The 14970-nt window shown below is 38.9% G+C and overlaps 1 protein-coding gene across 2 annotated transcripts in view; it reads right to left on the reverse strand.

Annotated features, from left to right (window-relative positions):
- Positions 1-3797: 3797 nt before the first annotated feature.
- Positions 3798-14970, reverse strand: part of cables1 (Cdk5 and Abl enzyme substrate 1) — a 25116-nt gene continuing 13943 nt past the window's right edge. Inside the window, exons 4-10 of one of the 2 annotated variants that reach the window (XM_015034380.1) lie at positions 12927-13004; positions 9359-9461; positions 8219-8375; positions 8021-8124; positions 6645-6751; positions 6271-6478; positions 3798-5349 (exon numbers count right to left, since the gene is read on the reverse strand). In XM_015034380.1, coding sequence (XP_014889866.1) covers positions 5209-5349; positions 6271-6478; positions 6645-6751; positions 8021-8124; positions 8219-8375; positions 9359-9461; positions 12927-13004 — 898 coding nt within the window. In that variant the 3' untranslated portion in view covers positions 3798-5208. The remainder of the gene's footprint in view (positions 5350-6270; positions 6479-6644; positions 6752-8020; positions 8125-8218; positions 8376-9358; positions 9462-12926; positions 13005-14970) is intronic. The other variant, XM_015034388.1, reaches the window with a different exon arrangement.

Here is a 14970-nt window from a genome sequence, read left to right on the forward strand (position 1 = left end):
ACAAATAAAAAAAATAAAAAACGGTTTCTTTATTTTTGGGGCCCCCCCCCCCCCCCAGCTTTATATTTTACCCTCTAATACATTATAGAACATCTGGTCTAGGCTCACAAATAGGTTGGTTTTACTCCCACCTTCAGGCAGACATATTTTTGTTATTTCAATCCAAGATCCATCAATAAATAAGTATTTGAAGTGTCTGCTTTGCGTCAGTGGTTTTCAGTTACACTGGGCTCAGTTGAACCTTGGTTTGGAACAGAAGGGATTAGGTAGCCGCATTTTGAGCGGATCAGATTTTCAGGTCCACCTGCAGTGCTTTACCCCCTGCTGAACTCAGACCAGCTTCAGAAAATCAATTCAGTTTCTGCATGATAGTGGTGGATTTTAACCAGACATCAACTAATCACGTTTTTTTTTAAATGAACAGCAGCTAAATAGACACAGCAGCAATGTTTACAAACTGTGCAAGATAAAAAAATAAAAAAAAAAACTCCTGAGTCACTGTATTGTGACAAGAACAGTTCAAAAATGCCATTTCAGCTGTGTGTTGTTAATTTAACATGAAGAGCGGTGGACTTCTCGCAACCCTGGAGCAAATATTTTCACAATGAGGGTCACTTATGTGTGAGCTGGACTCAGGAAGGCCTGTCAATAGCCTCCTTTATGAGACAGTGAGGGGGAATTAGGCCCTCAATAGAGTGGGACTAAGCCATGTATGGTGTTGGTCCACCATCGGGCCCGGCTTGTTTGTTTTGAAGGCAGCACGGGACTGCGGTGTTTACGTTGGATGTGTGTGAGGCTGAGGACAGATCCCACCTGGTGAGAAACTGAGCTCTCAGATTGCATCAGAACAACAGGTGCAATCATTTCCAGTAAAATCCAAACGAATATGTCTGATGAAACCAATTCATGACTAAAGTTTTTTCTAAATGCTAAAACACCCGCAACCTCTGAAGATCTATAAATAAAAAATATGTAATTGGCTGGTTGAAAAATATAAATATAAACAGCAAACTCATTTTGAGATCTGTTTGCTCACGTTCTTCCTGATCTCTCACCTGATCCCAGGGTTTTCTTTTGAAAATGAGTTCCAAGTGTCAAGCTGTTCACAGGAACACAGAAGCTTCTGAGAAAATATTTTAAAGCAAAATTCCAATTCTGTTTTTTTTTACCAGTTAAATTTTCTGATTTCATTTGTTTTTAATAAGAAAAATAATGAAAACTTATACTAAAATTAGTAGTCCTTGAAGTCCGTTTTTTTTTTTTTTTTTTGCAATTTGTTACATCACAAAATTAGGTGATAGACCAATGCATAGTAGTGCATAAAGTTGAAAGAAAATAAGGCATGGCTTTCACTGAGCGTTTACCTTAAAGAACCACGTTATGGTTTACGCCCATAAAAGCAGCTTTGCACATCTTAAAATTTACACTATTTCTTCTTTGTAAATTAGATCAGTAAATTCACAGAAATGAGAGCTTATGTGTATTTAAGCTCTCTAAACCCGACACAGATTAGTCTAGACTTTGACTTTGCCATTCTAACACGTGAGAACATTTTGATCTGGACCACTCCAGTGTACATCAGCCTATCTATTTAATCCTGTATTGAGCTCCATGCGTCTTCTCACCGAATCTGACCACCTTCTCTGTCGCTGCTGAAGAAAAGCATCTCATGTTTTACCTAAAGGATGGTGATTCAGGGTGATACGTGCTGTTTCAAATGCAGGTCACAAGATTTTCATTAAGTAGTAGGAGCTCATGTCAAAAAAAAAAGAAGAAATGCCACTGTCATGGGATTGATAAGCATTCATTCAGAGCCACATTGGAAGAGGTATGATTACGAAAGATGTGGGAAAAAATAACTTCAGTTTGGCAGACAGACGTTTAGGACCGGTTCACCCTGAAATTAGGCAACGTTGTAACTGTTGTAGCTGAAAACTGACCTCAACAGGAGCTGGTTTGACAGGATTACTTAGTCTCCTTGGGAAAAAGCATCCAGTCAGACGTTACACGGATGTGATAAACATGAATGAATGTGTCTATTTTAGAATATTTGAGACATATGATAAACTCCTTTAAATCTTCACGTCTCAAGGATTTAAATGAACAAAGTTCAGGTTGTGTGTCTCTGGCCTCTGGGTGTGAATGGCCCTGACTGGGTTCCTGGATGCAACTACAAGTAAAGATGTGGTTTTGCCTTCATAAGTTATCTTACATGTAGTTTTAGAAGAACAGTTAGTCCACATATGTTTTGTGTGTGTGTGTGTGTGTGTTCTAAAAAAATATTTTTGTTAGTTTTGATTTCTTTGTCGTTGGCTGCAGGAGATTTGTTAAGTTTTGTGGTCAAGTAATTTTCTCCAATGCTTTCTCTCCTGGTGAAATGCATTTTTCTTTTGTTTTCATTTCCAGGTAACGTTCTCGGTTTTTTTTTTTTACTTGTCCACTGCTATCTTTTCTCTCCCTGAATTTATGCAAAACCTTTTTCTTCCACCTTCAAAGAACCTCTAGACAGACGCATGTAAGTGAAGCTGAGCCCCTCTGCTGTCTTACCCACTGATTTCAGATAAAGTTATATAGTCTTTCAGGGTTTTTTTTTTTTTTTTGGATTCACTAAATGGATTAGCACATTCTTGACTCCCTGACATTTGAACTCTTCACACTATTAAAAAAATCACTGAGGGTGGGAGAGCAGATACTCCTGGATGTTGGAAGGAAAAGATTAAACTGCAAAGAAGGAATTGAGCATTTGCTGAAGCTTTATCTAAACTTTAAATGGGCTCACTTTTAACATTGAGCAGTTTCTTATGTCCAACACCTTCCAAGACTTTTTGAAAACCTGTCATTTCTCTGAACATCTAATGAGGGTTCATTCTATGAAGTAATATATAATTGTGAAGAGGAAGGCATATTATACATTCACGCTCTGTACCTGTATAGAGCAACACAGAAAGATTTCCACGCACGTGCACATTAAGATTAAAGGGCCATTTAGAATGACCAGTTAAGCTAACCTGTTTATTTTGGGACTATGGGAGGAAGTCAGAGTACCCAGGGAGAACCCACACTTGTACAGAGACAACATGCAAACTACATGCAGATTCATACAGTTCGAAATGATATACAACTTTCATTTTTCAAAACTCCCTTTTATTGTGGTTAAGAATACTGCAAGTGTTTTGGTGTATGTCTCTGTAACCTGTACACATCTACAGACTGAAATAATTTCCTGTTCTTTGTTTGCAAAGGACATGATGCATATAAGCATTATATACATCATGTTTATATAAATATGTAAGATAAACTTCCACCTTCATCCAGCAAAATTCATCTTAGCATGGCATCAAATTTACCTGCCTAATAATGACTAATCTCCAGCCCCAACTGAAGAGAGGCATTCTTGCAGCATGATGGTGCCGCTACTGTGCTTCACAGCTTGGGACCTTACGCTCAGGGATATTGTATTTATTCATATGGGGGACTAATGACGATAACTAGTGTGAATGCTGTTCCTCCACTTTTTTCGCAACTTATCTATATCTGCATACTTTGTGCTGTTTCAAGCATTCAGCTTTTCCCGTATTCCGATAATTCAGGACATTATGACTACAATCTTTCAGTATAGTTCATGAAACATCCAGCTTTTTGTGATCATCTTGGTCCATATTGAAATGAATGGAACATCCCATAATTTCTAAAATAGTTTGACGACCTGCCAGTGATGGTCAACTTGCTTCTGACAGCATTTCATCGTTTCATTTACATATAATTCTTGACAACCAAAAAAAAAAAAGAGAGTCTAGTTTGGATTGAACAAGCAAAGAATTTTTTTTTTATTTACAAACAAACAGGCTAAGCATGACACCCATGAGTCCTTACTCACAGAGTACTCTGAGTGCATCATACAACAATATCTTTGGGCTTGCAGACAGAAAGAAGCATTTTTATTTTTACCTTAAAAACAACACAATCAATCCTTCTCTGATGAAAATCGCTTTTATGATCACTACACCTTAAAACACCATCGATCTGTATAGCAGCACCAAATAGCAGATTTTAGTTTACACTTCTAATGCAGTGACCTCTCTGGTAGTGCGCAAGACATTTTAAAGACTTATTAAAAACAGACCAGTAAAAGTAACTGTTACACAGCTGAAGTTGATTTAAAAAAAAAAAAATCAAGAAATTGCACGTTTTAAAGCAACACATTCAAGTTAAAGCAAATGTTTGATCTGACTTTTCCGCTCTCCCTCGTTTTAAACGGATTCCTCACAGAGGTCATCAGCGGGCTAAAAACAAATGGCTCTTTATGCCTGTAGGAACCCCGGTGTCTTGTTCAAGGACACTTCAGCAGAGAACATGTATTTGCATCGTAATGCTTCCCCCCACCCTCGACGTCCGAGCGCACCACTGCCAGTCCCGTCTGCTGGTTAATGGCATTTTTATCACGCGTTAACAGCTCCCGCAACAAAGCACCGTAAACGTGCCAGCAATACACTCTAACATAGAGCACAGGAAATCTGACACTGATAAAAGCGTGTCTGGCCTCAGGGAGTCTGTAGCAAACAACATTTAAGTGGTAGAAAACGATCCGAACGGAAAGGAGGCCGCATCTTCTTTGCCCGTGTACAAATACTAAGAAATGTTCATGCAGGTTTCTCTGGCTAGAAAGTGTTGTGACAGGATCAAAGGTCCAATTAAATTACACACGTTTAGCTTATTGATCTTCTGGGTTAGTTCCCGAGATGGGTAAGAAAATCTCGTGGTATGCCAAAAAGCGCACTTTCATTACAAACACTTGCAAAAAGATGAGTCACTCCCGAGGAATAACAGTCCTGCTAGAAACAGCAGCTTTAAAAAAAAAAAAAAAAAAAAGGCTTTTGTTTGATATTTTAATGCAGCTGAAGAGGTAAGACAAGATTTATGAAGAAGCAAAACAATATAAAGAAATAAAAAATAAATGTTCTCCTAATCAACAAGAGGAAATTTACTTGAAGTAAAGCAGATGAGATACAAACCGGTAAGAAGTTCATGTAGTGATAGTAAATATCAAAAAATAAAAATGAGAGTCTTTTTGGCGAATCATAGTGAAATGAGAGAATAGAAGGGTTTCATCTGTAGTGGTCACAAGGAGGAGAAGGATGAATCCTAGAGGGTTGGGGGGCGGGCGGATCAGGAGAACCCAGCTGCTGTCCTCCTGATGGTTTACCAATGCTAAGAGGTCTGCAGCAGGCGTCTGTAGTGAGGCATGATCTCGTGTTCAGGCAGGTGCAGGTTGAACTCCAGTGCTACCAAGACGGGAAACTCGAACGCTATCAGCTCTCTGCGGTTCACCCGGAATCGCTCCTCCAGTTTCTGCAGAGAGAATTGACACGAGAGGACACTCAAGTTGTGGATCTCTGTAGCTCCTCCAGCGTCACCACGGCCTTTATGGCAGATTCTCTCATTATTGTTGTCTTTGCCTGTCTGTCGGTTTAGGTGAGAGCAGGAAAAAAAAATCAAATGTATTGTAAAGATGTTATTTGTAAGAATTTTGAAAGCCATGAATTCATTCAACTCCACAATTATGTACTACTTTGTGATGGCGTGTAGCTTTGGTTTCTAATCAAAACCCCCAGGGGTTTGGTCCTGCAACTTTAAAGTGTGGCTGAATCCACCAAGTTTGCTCAGAGTCCTGCTGTTGACCTAATTATAGGATTCAGTTCCAGGACTCCTGCCCTCGATGACCGAAGTTCGGCACCCGTCCTCCAGTTCATAAAATGACAAAATGTGATAAAGATCAACGGGGACTTTCATATTAAAAAATGTTCACATGGGGAACTCATCCTTAAAACCTCTACTTTTAATTCTCCCTGTTTGTGCACTACTTAGCTAGATTGAAATCGCAAATGCACGTCTTGCAGCAAACTGGCCACTTCTGCTAAGCTGGAGAAGGTTCAGAAACACCTTGGCTGACATACATCCGTCAGTATTTTTCCTTAAAATTTATAAAACCAGATGATGTTTCCATTCCTTTTCTGCTTTTTTATAAAAAAAAAAAATCCTTACACTTACCCCCTTTAGACTTATTTCACCAAATAAATCAAAGTGAGTAATTTGTGCTCTACCCGCAGCTTTATCTGCCCGTACATGTTAGCTCCTGCTTTAGCTTGCTTTCTCTCATTAACTAGCCTGCAGCTGGTGATGCAACTGAATGCACGAAGCAGCCACCTCAGTGGACTTTATGATTGCAACTGCAAACATTTGTTTTCTGGTCTTATGGACGAGAACACCTACGTCGATAAGAAGCTTGACCTCGTGCTTCTTAAGATCACCGCCGATCTTGGCTGCCAGGAGGACGCAGGCTCCAGCGCAGAGTTTGCGGTTTTGTTTGTTCAGCTTGCCTTGAAGAACGAGTTTTTCGAAGTAGACGAAAGCCATGGCCACAGTCGGCTCCTCGTACCCGCATTCATCCTGGGCCAGTTTTTTTATCTCTCTTTTCAAGCTGTGAAAAAGTTTAAGTTTGAAGGAGAGAAGGGTATAAAAAATGCCAATACTGACTAAGATAAACTAGAAGTAACACATCCGACGCTCATCATGCTAATTTAACTTCAAATGCAAACTGAAAAAAAGAAAAAAAACTTAAATTCTTGACATTCTGGTTGTTTTACCTCCGTATCTTGCTTAGAGTGAGACGAATGTGGGGGAATTTCTCCTTGAAGGTCTCGTTCATGTCCTTCTTCAGGTCAAAGGGCTTGACGTATTCGATGACCGTGGTCTGGAAGGCCAAAGAAAAGAAAAAGAGACGGTGTCACCCAGCGACCTTTGAGGATAACTCAACATGCTCACGTGTGAGTGTTGGATTTCAAGCACCGATGAAGAATCTCTGTGGACGCTGGCTTTATCCAGAACACTTAAAGGTCGATCTGGGACACTGATGTTTTAGTAATGTGAGAGAACCAATGAGCAATTGACTGTTTCTGTTTGTTGATAAGAACCTTGTTTTATTTCCAGGATTTTCTTAAATCTTGTCAATGAAACAACAGGCCACATCAGCTGCTGAATGTTTGATATAATGAACACTGCTGTGCAAAAGTATCAATATCCTTTTTTTTTTCAACTTTTTGTCACATTAGAGTCACAAACTTAAGATATTGGGAATTTTTGTTGTAGACAAACACAATTAAATGCAGAATTGTATAGTTAAAGGAAAATATGCATTTTTAATATTTTTTTTTTTACAAATAAGGATTTTGGGTTCCTATAAATTGTGTGAGAATCTTTAGCCTAATATTGAAAAACCAATAGAAATTCTTCAGCAACCATTTACTTCACACATAATTCAGTCCTCCTCCAATCTCCAAACCATGCTTTCCACTGTCTACCAAACACCCCATGCTCTTGAAACAGAGAACGCTCTTGTTCCATTCCAGTAGTAAACACAATAGCCATTGTTGCTGGACGCTGGCTTTTGCTATCGAAGGAAAAGAGAGTGGCCTTGACTAACGTTATAATTATATCAGTCCTTGTTGTTCGTTCAGCAAGTCAGAGAAAAAATAATGCAAAGCAGGAAAATATGTGGAGGAAGTTTAGTCCTGTAATCCCTTTTCCACAATAAAACATCCGCTCTTTTATGAGGAAAACAAAAAACAAAAACGGAGATGATCTGGTTTTTAAAGCTGCTAAACGATAGCAGAGATAAATTGTTCTATTTACTGCATTCCATTGGGTGGGAAACAGAATCACTGACCTTGATGACTAGAAATTGTCTGAAAATATTCACACAAAAAAAGAAGAAAAGCTGATACTTTAAGTTGTTTTTTAGGAATAAACTGCAGACAAATCTTTCCGGTGTTATTGTTCCTGGTGAAGACGGGGGATGCTGAGCACAAAAGGTCAAAAAATAACCGCAGTGGAATACTGAGGCTACGTGTCGAAGCGGAGACGAGCCTCTTCCTATTTGTTTTGAATGAAAACAGCCTTCCCAACCTGCTCGGAGGCTGTTGTTGCTGCTGCTGCTGCTTGTAGTGACGCAGCATCGTCTCACCATGTAAGAGGGAAAGATGAGCACTCTCTTGTGCTTTCCACAGGGCCACTGAGGGTCATCCAGCAGGTTGGGGTCATACTCGCGAAAGTCTCCGAAGTCGTTCCCTGCAGCGAGGACCAACAAACAAAAACAACGTGAGCTTAAAGCTGGAGTTTGCGTGTGAACGGCTTCCTTTAAGAAGCGCCTAAGCTCACTCGCCTGTGTCTAAGCTGCTCTGGTTGCTGTTGGCTCTGCCCAGGCTGAGGCTGCGGTGGCTCGCGTTCCGAGACTGAGAGAAGGACGAGGTGGAGTCAATGGTGTTCCTTCGACCGCCCAGAACGTTGGTGGAATACAGGAACTGGGTGTACGAAACGGTCTGCAAACAAAAGAGTGTTTATCTGAGTAAGAAAGTACCAAAAGGTTTCTGAGGTGGAATGTTAAACTCCAGACATCCCAGCCTATTTATATACCAGAGAAATTTGTTTTCAATGCTGTAGAAAAAAAAAAAAAAAAAAACGACATTGAATAGATAGGCACACCAGATCAAGCTCCCATGATGTTTTGGTCCCACAAAACTTCTTCAGACTAACAGTAGTGTGCCTGAAATGTCACGCATGATAAAATCTTATTTTATGATTTCTACAGTAGCTATTTAAGATCTGATCCAGGGGATTTTTGAATGTTAATATCGCTTAAATGATATGCAAAATTATTTAAGCGATATTTTGCACAACATCGCTTTTTGATATACAGTCCATACATTTGATATTATGTACATTCATACGCATATGATGCAACATAATACAGTATCAAAAAGGTTTATTTACAGTTTGTCCTGAAATGCATTCATCCCATTTACACCCGGCTTTACATCAGTATGTCCGGGTAGCTAGGTCATTTATTTGAAATATCTACATGAAACATCCCTCAAGTGCATCCATACCATCTAAACTTTTTTACACTTTGTTCATTTACAACCACAAACTGAGATAACTTTTTTTTTTTTTTTTTAATTGCCAGACTACAAACAGTTGCTGCCCATAAGTCCATCCTTCAACAGCGGCTTTGTCTTGAAGGTCATGTTTGTGTCAGGTAGATTTTATTAGGCTGAATACAGATGCAAGCTACAGTGAACATTTCTTAAAAAACAAGAAAAAATACTTTGTGTTGGTCTATAACCCAGGATCTCACTAAAATTATTAAGGTTTATGGTTGTAAGGTGACAAAATGAAAAAAAAAAAAAAAAAAAAACATGTAGGGTGTATGAAAGCTTTTACACATTCTTCAAAATATTGCATACCTTCTAATCCAAGTCAAGAAGACAAGTTTGATCTTCGCAGATCTTTGCTGGTTTCTCACCTTTCCATCTGCTCCCAACTCCACTCCCTCCAGTCCAATCACCATTTCCTTGGCACTTACGCCTCCTGACGAGTGACGCTGACGCCCTTCCGCCCTTATGTCCCTAGTGAGGACAAGAGTTTTAGAACTCAAACCAAACAAATCGTGCTGCAGCTTCGTTCAACCGCCACGCTCCCTCCCTCCCGTTTTAGCCCTGCTCCGTCTCATCTTCCTTACACACTCAAGTTCTGCTTTACACATACAGACCCCGGTATCGATCTGCGCTCATCGGCCGGCCTAGTTTCTGTTAACGGCTCGTGTTTTCAGGAGCTTCTCTGAGCACTCTTAAATAAATTGTGCCCTGGGGAGGCAGGATGGAGGAGAAAACTGAGCCAAATTCTGTCAGCTGCTGCCTCTCCCAAGCCTGAGATGCCATACTGATGCGGGAGTGTGTCCTAAAACAGATGGCTGCAGAGCCAAATGTGTGTCAGTGGGGCAACATGTGGGCAGGTTGAGACTATACACATGCTGAATAAGCTAAATATTTCTGTGAAAAGATTGCGCACAACACACAATACCCATACCGATGTTTGTAAATACTTGTTTTACGGCCACACGCCGATGGAAAAAACAAAATTTTTTTTTTTTTTTTTGCTGGGCTTAAAATAATTAACTATTTATAGAAAAGCAACTACAGTTTTTTCAATAAGTATATTTTTTGTTATTTCCAAGTAAGTTGTTCAATTACAAACTAATAATAAATAGCTTCTTAACTAGGCAATGAATCACTCTTACTTTTGGTATCCAAAGCAAACAAACAGCCCATGCCTACGGCCAAAATAATTTTTTGCTAATGTTAAGCACAAATGCACTCCGACAGCCAAAGAGACGTGCTAACACCGTCCTGTTTGTCTTCTGACCCCTTATCGTCCCTGGTTCAGTCTCGCTTTCTGTTTAACTCTGTATCCATATGCACACACATAAATCCTGTGTTTTGGCGACACACGGCATCTAATCAGTCGCAATAAAAACTGTGTTATCAGGCAGACAAGCAGGGCAAGGCACAATGTTGACACGTCGCAGGAAAGGAGATCCCAATGCAGCATGGCAGCTTTAACCAAATAATAAAAAAAAAAGAATGTGGAAAAAGATGAATGGATACAAGCAAGAACAAGGACAAAGATGGAAAACAGAAAAAGTTTCCCCTTTGTTAACCTGAGAACGAACAATTAATGAGAAGGAAAAGTTATTCAGCAACATGCATGGATCTCAGGCTTTATGTAATCTGTTTGTTGGTGTTTCAGTTCTTATCATGTCGCAAAATCACAAGAAAGGTAATAAAAATCTCAAGCTATTAGATATCTCAATAAACACTTTACAATCTAAAGAAACTCTAACATATAGAGTAGTCACAACCCCCCCAATTACAGGAGATTTGAGCTTCTTCAACTTTGCCTGTAAGAGTGTTTATTGCCAACATCTGTACAAGTTTAAGGCTTTTACATAGGATTACATTTCCACCACAGCCCACAACCAACATCATAGCCCAACGACCCAGAGCATGAAAACATGATTAAGAATATGTGGTTTCATAATCCCGTTAAACATAAATATTTGATTCCCCTCAGCTCAACTTAAAACTTGATCTTTATTTATTCGTCATTTTCTTATAAGAACAGATGGACTCTTGATCTAAGGAGTTCAGTTCAGTTCAGTTTTGTATGTTGTTCTGCCATCATTTTCCCCAAATGCAGACCGTTACAAGCAACCTATCTCATCTAAGCAGGGGCTTGTAAATTCTGCCAGTATGGGGTTGTGGCCAAGTCACTGACTTGGTGAAATGGTCTGGACTTCCTTAGATAGAAAGAAAACTTAAAAAAAAAAAAAAAAAAACTACCTTTCATAGCATTAACATAAAAAATTAAGATCAAAACGTAATATATGATATACTAGCAGAAAGGCAATGCTAAAATTATATAGCAAAGTAGTCTTACGGCTGTAATTTTAGCTATAATTTAATTGACTGTTCATGTAAACAGTTGATTTTGAAATGGCTTTGTTGCTGTAAGAAGGAAAAGTTTAGAAGCTCTTTTTCAGCCAGCTGACCAACAGTGTGCAGCAAAGTGTTGGGGAGGGGCAGTTCATGTTACCATGCACATACAGCCAGAGACAGCTCTTGTTCTTCCAGCACTGTCTGTCTTTTGACCAGAAGAGCAGTAGATTTTTGTAACCAGAACTTTAGAACCCTGATGATGAAGTTTACCTGCAAAAGCCTACGTAACTATATTTAAAGACATGCTTTTAAGAGGCAATAATTTCAACTGTTTAATAGCTAAAAAAAATTTTTTTGACTCAGGCAGGGAGGAAGATACAAGCCCAGTCAGCATAAATATTTTTTTTCTAAACTAGCAGAAATGATGTCAGTACAGCAGACTTTTCCAACCGCTAAACTTAGTGCACAAATCATTGATTTCAATACGGCTTTTCTATGATACATAGATGCAAGCTTAAACGGAAAGGGTGAATGAAATAATCAAATTTATGGTAAGAACTTAATTACAAAATGTGAGGAGGACATGCTGATCTTCAGTAGAGCTCTTTTTGGAGTTCATTTTTACCGCAACATTGAAGGCAAATATTCAGAGAAGATGGGTTGGTGTTAAATCTCAATCAACATTTTCAACCGAGTTGTCTGATGCAGTTCTGTTCAGCACAAAACAAGCAGCAGACATCTAACTGAAAACTGCCAGTGTGCCTCAAAACGCAGCCAAATGTGCAAACTGACAGAGCACAGGGGGCTTATTAACCTTTGACCCTGCCACTGACTGGCTGGTTTAGGACATTCCACAAATACTCTGAGCCTGTTGTGCTCTGCGCTAAACCTCAGCATGGAGCTTTTCTTTTGGTGCATTGTATTCTCGGTTGTTTACCTGCCCTGTTTCCCTTTCCGCTTCCTCTAAACCGTATCACCAGATAGGGGTCAGAACCAGTTTTGCAATACAGCTGATCACTATGCAAACCAGGTAGAACCCCTTTATATTGAATTCTAAAAACAGAAATGTGTTAACTAGAAATCAGCTCTTCTATACAGCGGAGATCTGTAAAATTGGTAGAGAAGAAACAAACAAACAAAAAAAAAGCATGGCTTAAAATGGAGCCAACTAATAATGCAGTATTATTGTTTCAGGCTTAAAAGGACTACATCTAAGAAGAGCTATTACCACAGGAATGGTAAACAGGATGGACAGCAAAGCCAGCTATGGACAAAAATAATGTGTGGGGGGGAGGAAGGATGAGTGCCCACAAGCCACCAGAGCAATTATGACAAAAAGCAACAGAGGCAACAAGCAGAAAAGCTACCGAGTCTATTAATACTTACACATGTATGCACACAATTAAGCCCTTAAAGCCATTTTTCAGCCCACTTTTTATTTACGACACCATCATGATAAAAAAAAAAATGCATTGGCCAAAATCAAGCTTTGAAGGGAGAGCGTGTCGACAAAGGAGAAGTATGGGGGAAAAAAGGAAAGAGGGAGCACAGGGTGGGCGGAGTCATAAAAAGTACGGCATGCCGTCTGATACATACCCTGCTTGGCTACAATCTTGATAGGGCAGGACAGAAAATACACTATAGAAGGATCTTCTGCCACTGATAAGGACTATCCTATGAAAAAGAAAATGGTGAACAAGCTAATGAGCATCTATCTGGTGAAGATCCACAGGCTGAAGTTGGAGAGAGATGGCAGGTAAAACTTCAGAGTAAAGAGAAGATTGGAAACCTTCGTTGTGAAACTTTGGTATGTGATGTGTGCGAAAGCTTTGCATCACTACTAGTTCTCTATATTTCACATCTAATGAGAAATAATGCTTAATACTTTACTATTTTACAGTAATCAACAAATCTTCAGACCCAATAAGCCAGATGCAAAAAAAATGGTTTGTTGAAAGCAAGTCCCCATACCTGACATAGTCAGAGAAATGCTATTAAGTTGCTTGAAACATAATTCAAGAACAAACGGTACATAAAATGAAAAAGTTAGCTACTGCTGAGTGTATGCAATACAGAAAATGTCAAAGACATTTTAACTTAGATGTTTTATGGCTATCCCTGAAAATGCTAGAGACTCAAAAACAAAGATGATGCTATTTTGGAAAAAATAACACTATTCCTACCCCAACACTGGGCTTTTAACAGCATGATGTGCCATATTCTGGAATCTATTCCAAAATATACTCTATACAATGGGTATATTTAAGCGTTGTGATGAAGAATTTGATGCCTATTGGTTCTAGTGCGTTTCAATCCAATCCCTAGAAGTGAAACGGTGTTCAGATCGGGACATTTCTAAACGACCTGCACAGAGAGTCACTCAGTAAATTCATCTTTTTGTACCCGTCACTGGTGTTTGGTCTGCAGTGTTCTGCCAGTTCCCCCTGATAACAGACTTGCTTCAAGTGCACTTTATAAAAAATATTTTTCAAAGTTTATGACATAAACTTTTGGCCCTTTGGTGAAACAGAAACATTGGTAGCACTGCCAGCCAGTTATTAGGTTTGGGGATAATTCGTTTTCCACATTAGGCCAACCAGAATTGGACTCAAGTTATCTTCTTCTGATATTATAAGCTGAAACTTATAAGTGAGAAAAAAAAAAATTAAAAACAAAAACCTGTAAATGGGAGAAAATGCTTTTTAACTACACTGTATGCAAGTAATAAATGGTTTAAACAGCATTTCCCTGAAAATTGTCAGACATGAGGACTGTAACAAAAATAAATGAAAAAAAAGAGAAAACATCTTCAGAGAAGCAAAATTGTTGCTTAAAGACTTTATGTGGCAAGTCAGTAATTAGAAAGAAACATGATGCATTTTTCCAATGACTTATTATTCCCATTAAATGCTGACCAAAATGTTTAAAAACGTGAAATGCTTACTTGAAGAATTTCTTCTCATAGACATAAGGTCAGTCTATCAAATAAAATCCAGTCCGTAAACAACACCAGTACCAAGTTGCCAACTTCTTTGGCACATTAATTAACACTAAGCATAATTGGGAAAGAATGTTCATCTTTAAAAATACAATCAAAGTCACCGTCTTTCCTAACAAGCTGTGGACAAGATTGCTCCCTTCGTATAAGCCAAATGTTCAAAAATGCTCTAAAGAAAAAAGAACATAAACTATTTGGATGAAAGACCAGCATTCAACCAGATCTCAAATCTTCTTGAGACTATCTGACCAGCAATAAAATACTGAAAGACTCTGAAATAGTACGAATCAGTACTCGTTTGAAGATCAGCAGAATTTGTTTGACGTGAAGGATTTCTGTGCTGCAAACATGCTTATGAGAACTGTGATACTAATATGTGATTCAGCATTCAGTAGTGAGACATATTGTGTGACTTCAAAGAACACTCAAAAGTGATCAAGATATAAAAAAAAAAAAAAAAAGTTCATTGGATTACATAAATGAACAACCGGATGGAATTTCCAGTTTTGTTTGTTTAAGAGTCAGAGCACCATGCTGTGAATGGACCGGGCCTGTAATGCGAGAACCCCCCCCCCCAAAAAAAAAAAAAAAAACAAAGTCACCTTAATTAATTGTGGCCCCCCCCCCCAATAAGAGAAAAAC

The sequence above is a fragment of the Poecilia latipinna genome, unplaced genomic scaffold, assembly GCF_001443285.1.
Source record: "Poecilia latipinna isolate Pla-1442-1.1 unplaced genomic scaffold, P_latipinna-1.0 Scaffold18, whole genome shotgun sequence".
Taxonomy (NCBI): domain Eukaryota; kingdom Metazoa; phylum Chordata; class Actinopteri; order Cyprinodontiformes; family Poeciliidae; genus Poecilia; species Poecilia latipinna.